The sequence below is a fragment of the Trichoplusia ni genome, chromosome 19 (assembly GCF_003590095.1).
Source record: "Trichoplusia ni isolate ovarian cell line Hi5 chromosome 19, tn1, whole genome shotgun sequence".
Lineage (NCBI taxonomy): Eukaryota > Metazoa > Arthropoda > Insecta > Lepidoptera > Noctuidae > Trichoplusia > Trichoplusia ni.
In genome coordinates, this window is record NC_039496.1 from 3,953,715 (window position 1) to 3,962,160 (window position 8,446).

At 53.4% G+C, this 8,446-nt stretch overlaps 1 protein-coding gene and 1 pseudogene across 1 annotated transcript; one reads left to right on the forward strand and one right to left on the reverse strand.

Moving 5' to 3' along the window:
* On the forward strand, window positions 1-1,831 carry LOC113503515. Its single transcript, XM_026885539.1, has 3 exons — window positions 1-349; window positions 465-683; window positions 1,084-1,831. The coding sequence occupies exons 1-3, from the start codon at window positions 149-151 to the stop codon at window positions 1,780-1,782; spliced, it is 1,119 nt and encodes a 372-aa protein (XP_026741340.1). The 5' UTR covers window positions 1-148; the 3' UTR covers window positions 1,783-1,831.
* Window positions 1,832-1,975: 144 nt separating this feature from the next.
* LOC113503543 overlaps window positions 1,976-8,446 on the reverse strand; it is a 36,854-nt pseudogene continuing 30,383 nt past the window's right edge.

The following is an 8,446-nucleotide window of genomic DNA, read 5'->3' on the forward strand; positions in this document are numbered from 1 at the left end:
TGCTGTCAAAGCCGTATGTTTATTTCGACAAATGTCAATGTCAAGAATTTTAAAAAGAAGCGCTTACTACAAAAATTTATAGTTTCTGTGTTTTAAATAATTAATACAATACAATTTATGTTCGATTATCTAAAACAAAATATCAAACATGTTTGCATTTCATTTAAGGCAGATTTATCGCACATGTGACAAAGCCATTATACGTACCCTTAGAAATAAGAGGTTAGAACCTAAAAGTGCTAATCCAGGTTTAAGCCATCAAATAAAAGCTTATGAGAAAGACGGTCTTCGTGTAAAAGAAGAAAATTTAGAAGAATTCGTTGAGTCGTCTGAGAGTGACTTTTACAATGTATGTATTCATGACAAAACAATCATGTTACTTGTAATGCCACCGTTTCTTTTGATACAATATAGAGTCATAAACTATATATAATCTAGAACACAGTTCATTCTACGTTTTCCAGGTCGGACAAGTTTACGATGACCACATGAATGAAACTTTAATGGGTAAATATGAGCTCCGTCATCGCATTGTTAAGGAAAAGTACTTCAAAGAGAACATGCCGAACTTGTTGACTTGGAGTGAGAAGGAACAAATACGGCATTTGGCTAATACAGAACCAGATGAGTGGACACCGGAGAAAATAGCTGAGAGCTTTCCTGTCACAGTACCTGTTGTAAAGGTTAGCTGAAATAGTTTAGTGTGAATATGTTATCATTATTAATTGGAGACTAGACTTGACTTCAATCTGTCTTGCTATCTATCCATACACAATACATATTAGCAAGCTTGTCAGCCCATGAGGCCTCATGTTGTTATAGTTCATTAAGTTATATTGTTGCAGGTGTGAAAAAGAGATTGCACTCCAACCATAATACTTTCAGCTCATCTTAAACCTTGTTAAAGATGAGCTAATATTCCTTTAATTTAATTGCGGTTGCTTGTGCATCTACCTTTGTAGTAGGATATAATTGAAACTTCTTAATAAAACTTTATTACATGTCAAACTTTAAAAATGAACTTTTGCAAATCAAAATATTTCAGCAAATACCTAAAAATTAAATTATTTTGTTCTTTTGCAGAAACTACTTAAGTATCCATGGAAACCAGCTACAGCAGAACGCATCGCACGTCACGACGCGTCTGTCATGAGAAATTGGAAAGAGTTGAAAGAAGGCACATCAAGCATGCCGCCAGAAATTCAAAAACATTTCCTTAAATTCTCAAACAGGTCGATACCTCCATTAAAACAAGAGTCTATAAAAATTGATATCACACCAAGTCAAGATCTTGGCGAATTTGAGAGGATAATCCGAAAATGTGCAGAAAAGGAAACTGACGCTTCTGCAAATAAGAATGAAAATATACTTGCGAAATTAAATGCAGAATCCTCTGATGGTGATGAAAAGTTTATACAGAGTAAAAAGAAAGACTCCAAGGTAGTAACATTAGAAGAACTCACTATGCGAATAAAAAAAAGACTAGATAAAGGTCGAGAGGTAGATATTAATGACCAAATGATAGCAGGTTCGGTTAACACAGAGAAGAAAGCTGTTAATGTAAGTATGGTCAATGAAATGGAAGTATTCAATGATAAATATGAGGAAAGTGGTGTTGTAGAGTTTAAGAATAAAGCTGAGGACCCAAAAGAAATCATGAATTACCCTGAAAGAATTAGAATCCCAAAGAAAGCTTACAAGAAAGGGGCAACATACAAAGTTAATGATTGCTTTTATGATCATGATGGCAAGTTTTTATATAGAGTTTTAGGTATGTCTTAAGATATAATGTATTAGTTTAGGTGATAAATAAAACAGTTGATATTGAAGCCTTATATATTTTTTTTATAAAAAATTATATGCATTTCATTACACTTGTCAAAATAAAATAATCTTTATTTAATAACAGAACTTCCTCGAGTTATTTTTATGTATTTCATTACTGTAGCTATGTAGTAATATAAATAAGTTTTGATTTTGCTTATGATGAATATTTTACAACTTTAAATACTTCTTGTGGCTTCATAGGTCATTGTACAATTATATGGAACTAACTATATGGCTTGTACATGATCATGGGTGTACACAAAACAATTACGCATTAATACATTGGATACAGAAATAATGAGCCAAAACTCAGTAACACATTTATAGAATCACAATTTCAAATAAATAAAAAATCACTAGAATTTGATCGCAAATTAGTTTCATTGACTTTTATATCGAGTTTACATAGTAACTAGGGTTAGTTTCAATAAATAGTGTTGAATATTACTTTGAATGCAAATTATTATATTTCTGTTAGTATCCTGAGTATTTCTTGGTTGCAGTATAGATCTACTGCCAATTGGGAAAAAAATGTTAAGATACAAGTTATTTTTAATTCATACTGTCCACTATGAATTGCTGGTACTGTTAATTTAACATAATAATAATATATATGTTCAAATTGAATAGAGCTACAGATCACTAAATTTTACAAGGCTACTCTGAACAAATTGCAGTCATACAAGTTTTGTTGAAGTAACAGTATGATAATACAATAAATGAATATGATTTTATCATATTAACTAACTATATTGACACGTTCATGAATACTTTTGAATTTTGGCAGTCACATTATTTACTGTCTCTGTAAGATGTAGTTATTATATTGGTGTGGATAAATGATTGCATTTTCTAGTTTGAAAAACTGTGTCGTAATTATGAATCACACTGAGTGCACGAGACATAAATAATGTGACTATGTAAACACTCACACAAACTCTTCATACAATTCGTTTACGAATTCAACCGTATCACTGCACTGGCATCACATAATTAAGCACAATTACATACCGCTCTCCGTGGCCTTACACCTACTCTATACAACAACTCTATGTACATACGTTACTATGGTCACCGTCCCGATTACTTAACTTAGCACCCACAATCCTAGACTAATGGATATGCCGAAAGGTGAATTTATTACAAAGATTGCTTATGAGTGAATGATACATCAAAATATTTTACTTTGGGGCAATATTATTGAAGCTTAGGCCACAATTTATCCACAGTATTCCACCTATTTATAGTCCTGACCTTGCGGCCAAGAAACCTAATAGATTCAACTATACAATAGTTAATATTGAATCAAGCATACCTTGATCCCGTTTGGACGGGCTTAAGAAGTTCGTCAAGTTCCGATTTGTCTTAGCCATACACGAATGTAATGCTTCGATAAACTATATCGTTCTAAAATAAAATGGACGGTACACCCTACAAGTGTTGTATAATGAACAAAACGCTCAAAACTAAACTACGAAAAAATAATAACTCTTTTTTAATAACAATACATTTCTACTCGTACACATACTTTGTACGGGTTTCAATGTTAATATTGCATGAAAATAAGGCTTAGGGATCCGGAACTCGTGTTTGAGCCCATCGTAAACTAATTTTTCAAGCTTTATTTGATGACAAGAAGCATCAAATGGATCTCTATTAAAAATTAAGATCACAATCCGACAGTTACCATTTCATTTCTTATATGAAAACTATAACTAATGGTGTCAATATACCATCATTTTTATTGTTGAAATGAATAATTCAGTTGTCATCTGTACAGTCTGTAAATACGCAGATTGATTGCTCTTACATTACGTATATAAACAAAAGCAACATATAACATGGCCACTGAACAGTCGCATCCAAATTTGGTCAAACATGCGTAGACGCATCTGTAACGCCTTCACACTGGCGTTTCGTTGTCGTGCGCTCATTGAATGCCTACGCTGAAGTAACTACTGTGCAGCTGATGTGAAGGCGGCTTAGGTGATATTTTAATGTGTTATTTTGATGTGTTTTGAGGACAGTTTCCATGCTAGCGGAGCTGTTTAAAGGAATACAGATAGTTATTGTTCAGTCATCGACTTTAAGACGCAGGCGTTTGAAGTAGTGTCGGCAACAGAGCGCGGTGGGGGTGGGGGGCAGGTCTTGAGGTCTCGGGGCCCCGCCCAACTGTTCTAGCGCGCGCGAGTACTCACGCTGTAGGGCGACTAAATCTATGTTATGCTCGCCCAGTGCTGCCATCGCCAGGAACAGCACGTCTCTGTGTTATAATAATATGAATTTAGACATGTTATCAAATGACACATTGACCGTGTATATAAATCGAGTAATTACCTGTAGAAGGAATGGTAACGCTTGTTGCTGCACGTGTTTTCTCTCCAGGCGGAGAGTTTACGCAGACCGTCAGTTAGGTCGTTGCTCAGCAAGCCGTTGAGAACAGCCAGGGCCACGCTGTAATATAAGAAACAAGATCCTATATAATCATTATTCGAAACAGCAAGATAAAATAAAACGAAACCATGCCCAATTACCACACAAGTTTTGATTCCCCGTCTTACGTTGCCTGTCTATTGAAACGAAGCAAGCGAGAAACTGAGAAATACCACATTATATTAAATCTTCGATGCCCTCCCTTTATGCAACCCTGTTGTACTTTCCGTATCTTTTCTGATAGTCGCTCCGTTTCATTGGACTATCAACTTTGGACGAACTGACATTGAAGTAGTATATGTATAGTTTGTGTCTGCACACATGTCTGTCGTCGTGACGAGGCGTGCAGCGCCGCGCCCGCCTCCGCCTCGCCGCCCGCCTCCCGCGTGTGTGTCTACATGTCTAGCTAGTTACGTGTGTCCGGCGTTTCCGTCGTCCCCGGTGAGCAGCAGCGCCTGCAGCGCCCGCGAGCGCTGGTGCTGGCGGCGGCGCGCGCGCCACGCCGCGTGCAGCGCCGCGCCCGCCTCCGCCTCGCCGCCCGCCTCCCGCGTGTGTGTCTACATGTCTAGCTAGTTACGTGTGTCCGGCGTGTCCGTCGTCCCCGGTGAGCAGCAGCGCCTGCAGCGCCCGCGAGCGCTGGTGCTGGCGGCGGCGCGCGCGCCACGCCGCGTGCAGCGCCGCGCCCGCCTCCGCCTCGCCGCCCGCCTCCCGCGTGTGTGTCTACATGTCTAGCTAGTTACGTGTGTCCGGCGTGTCCGTCGTCCCCGGTGAGCAGCAGCGCCTGCAGCGCCCGCGAGCGCTGGTGCTGGCGGCGGCGCGCGCGCCACGCCGCGTGCAGCGCCGCGCCCGCCTCCGCCTCGCCGCCCGCCTCCCGCGTGTGTGTCTACATGTCTAGCTAGTTACGTGTGTCCGGCGTGTCCGTCGTCCCCGGTGAGCAGCAGCGCCTGCAGCGCCCGCGAGCGCTGGTGCTGGCGGCGGCGCGCGCGCCACGCCGCGTGCAGCGCCGCGCCCGCCTCCGCCTCGCCGCCCGCCTCCCGCGTGTGTGTCTACATGTCTAGCTAGTTACGTGTGTCCGGCGTGTCCGTCGTCCCCGGTGAGCAGCAGCGCCTGCAGCGCCCGCGAGCGCTGGTGCTGGCGGCGGCGCGCGCGCCACGCCGCGTGCAGCGCCGCGCCCGCCTCCGCCTCGCCGCCCGCCTCCCGCGTGTGTGTCTACATGTCTAGCTAGTTACGTGTGTCCGGCGTGTCCGTCGTCCCCGGTGAGCAGCAGCGCCTGCAGCGCCCGCGAGCGCTGGTGCTGGCGGCGGCGCGCGCGCCACGCCGCGTGCAGCGCCGCGCCCGCCTCCGCCTCGCCGCCCGCCTCCCGCGTGTGTGTCTACATGTCTAGCTAGTTACGTGTGTCCGGCGTGTCCGTCGTCCCCGGTGAGCAGCAGCGCCTGCAGCGCCCGCGAGCGCTGGTGCTGGCGGCGGCGCGCGCGCCACGCCGCGTGCAGCGCCGCGCCCGCCTCCGCCTCGCCGCCCGCCTCCCGCGTGTGTGTCTACATGTCTAGCTAGTTACGTGTGTCCGGCGTGTCCGTCGTCCCCGGTGAGCAGCAGCGCCTGCAGCGCCCGCGAGCGCTGGTGCTGGCGGCGGCGCGCGCGCCACGCCGCGTGCAGCGCCGCGCCCGCCTCCGCCTCGCCGCCCGCCTCCCGCGTGTGTGTCTACATGTCTAGCTAGTTACGTGTGTCCGGCGTGTCCGTCGTCCCCGGTGAGCAGCAGCGCCTGCAGCGCCCGCGAGCGCTGGTGCTGGCGGCGGCGCGCGCGCCACGCCGCGTGCAGCGCCGCGCCCGCCTCCGCCTCGCCGCCCGCCTCCCGCGTGTGTGTCTACATGTCTAGCTAGTTACGTGTGTCCGGCGTGTCCGTCGTCCCCGGTGAGCAGCAGCGCCTGCCAGCGCCCGCGAGCGCTGGTGCTGGCGGCGGCGCGCGCGCCACGCCGCGTGCAGCGCCGCGCCCGCCTCCGCCTCGCCGCCCGCCTCCCGCGTGTGTGTCTACATGTCTAGCTAGTTACGTGTGTCCGGCGTGTCCGTCGTCCCCGGTGAGCAGCAGCGCCTGCAGCGCCCGCGAGCGCTGGTGCTGGCGGCGGCGCGCGCGCCACGCCGCGTGCAGCGCCGCGCCGCTCCGCCTCGCCGCCCGCCTCCCGCGTGTGTGTCTACATGTCTAGCTAGTTACGTGTGTCCGGCGTGTCCGTCGTCCCCGGTGAGCAGCAGCGCCTGCAGCGCCCGCGAGCGCTGGTGCTGGCGGCGGCGCGCGCGCCACGCCGCGTGCAGCGCCGCGCCCGCCTCCGCCTCGCCGCCCGCCTCCCGCGTGTGTGTCTACATGTCTAGCTAGTTACGTGTGTCCGGCGTGTCCGTCGTCCCCGGTGAGCAGCAGCGCCTGCAGCGCCCGCGAGCGCTGGTGCTGGCGGCGGCGCGCGCGCCACGCCGCGTGCAGCGCCGCGCCCGCTCCGCCTCGCGCCCGCCTCCCGCGTGTGTGTCTACATGTCTAGCTAGTTACGTGTTGTCCGGCGTGTCCGTCGTCCCCGGTGAGCAGCAGCGCCTGCAGCGCCCGCGAGCGCTGGTGCTGGCGGCGGCGCGCGCGCCCACGCCGCGTGCAGCGCCGCGCCCGCCTCCGCCTCGCCGCCCGCCTCCCGCGTGTGTGTCTACATGTCTAGCTAGTTACGTGTGTCCGGCGTGTCCGTCGTCCCCGGTGAGCCAGCAGCGCCTGCCAGCGCCCGCGAGCGCTGGTGCTGGCGGCGGCGCGCGCGCCACGCCGCGTGCAGCGCCGCGCCCGCCTCCGCCTCGCCGCCGCCTCCCGCGTGTGTGTCTACATGTCTAGCTAGTTACGGTGTGTCCGGCGTGTCCGTCGTCCCGGTGAGCAGCAGCGCCTGCAGCGCCCGCGAGCGCTGGTGCTGGCGGCGGCGCGGCGCGCCACGCCGCGTGCAGCGCCGGCCCGCCTCCGCCTCGCCGCCCGCCTCCCGCGTGTGTGTCTACATGTCTAGCTAGTTACGTGTGTCCGGCGTGTCCGTCGTCCCCGGTGAGCAGCAGCGCCTGCAGCGCCCCGCGAGCGCTGGTGCTGGCGGCGGCGCGCGCGCCACGCCGCGTGCAGCGCCGCGCCCGCCTCCGCCTCGCCGCCCGCCTCCCGCGTGTGTGTCTACATGTCTAGCTAGTTACGTGTGTCCGGCGTGTCCGTCGTCCCCGGTGAGCAGCAGCGCCTGCAGCGCCCGCGAGCGCTGGTGCTGGCGGCGGCGCGCGCGCCACGCCGCGTGCAGCGCCGCGCCCGCCTCCGCCTCGCCGCCCGCCTCCCGCGTGTGTGTCTACATGTCTAGCTAGTTACGTGTGTCCGGCGTGTCCGTCGTCCCCGGTGAGCAGCAGCGCCTGCAGCGCCCGCGAGCGCTGGTGCTGGCGGCGGCGCGCGCGCCACGCCGCGTGCAGCGCCGCGCCGCCTCCGCCTCGCCGCCCGCCTCCCGCGTGTGTGTCTACATGTCTAGCTAGTTACGTGTGTCCGGCGTGTCCGTCGTCCCCGGTGAGCAGCAGCGCCTGCAGCGCCCGCGAGCGCTGGTGCTGGCGGCGGCGCGCGCGCCACGCCGCGTGCAGCGCCGCGCCCGCCTCCGCCTCGCCGCCCGCCTCCCGCGTGTGTGTCTACATGTCTAGCTAGTTACGTGTGTCCGGCGTGTCCGTCGTCCCCGGTGAGCAGCAGCGCCTGCAGCGCCCGCGAGCGCTGGTGCTGGCGGCGGCGCGCGCGCCACGCCGCGTGCAGCGCCGCGCCCGCCTCCGCCTCGCCGCCCGCCTCCCGCGTGTGTGTCTACATGTCTAGCTAGTTACGTGTGTCCGGCGTGTCCGTCGTCCCCGGTGAGCAGCAGCGCCTGCAGCGCCCGCGAGCGCTGGTGCTGGCGGCGGCGCGCGCGCCACGCCGCGTGCAGCGCCGCGCCCGCCTCCGCCTCGCCGCCCGCCTCCCGCGTGTGTGTCTACATGTCTAGCTAGTTACGTGTGTCCGGCGTGTCCGTCGTCCCCGGTGAGCAGCAGCGCCTGCAGCGCCCGCGAGCGCTGGTGCTGGCGGCGGCGCGCGCGCCACGCCGCGTGCAGCGCCGCGCCCGCCTCCGCCTCGCCGCCCGCCTCCCGCGTGTGTGTCTACATGTCTAGCTAGTTACGTGTGTCCGGCGTGTCCGTCGTC

Excerpts from the sequence above, each read along its gene's own strand:
- LOC113503515 (XM_026885539.1), top strand. The coding sequence starts at position 149 with ATGTTTGCATTTCATTTAAGGCAGATTTATCGCACATGTGACAAAGCC. Across the intron at positions 350-464 it reads CTGAGAGTGACTTTTACAAT|GTCGGACAAGTTTACGATGA; the intron begins GTATGTATTCAT and ends TACGTTTTCCAG. Across the intron at positions 684-1,083 it reads TCACAGTACCTGTTGTAAAG|AAACTACTTAAGTATCCATG; the intron begins GTTAGCTGAAAT and ends GTTCTTTTGCAG.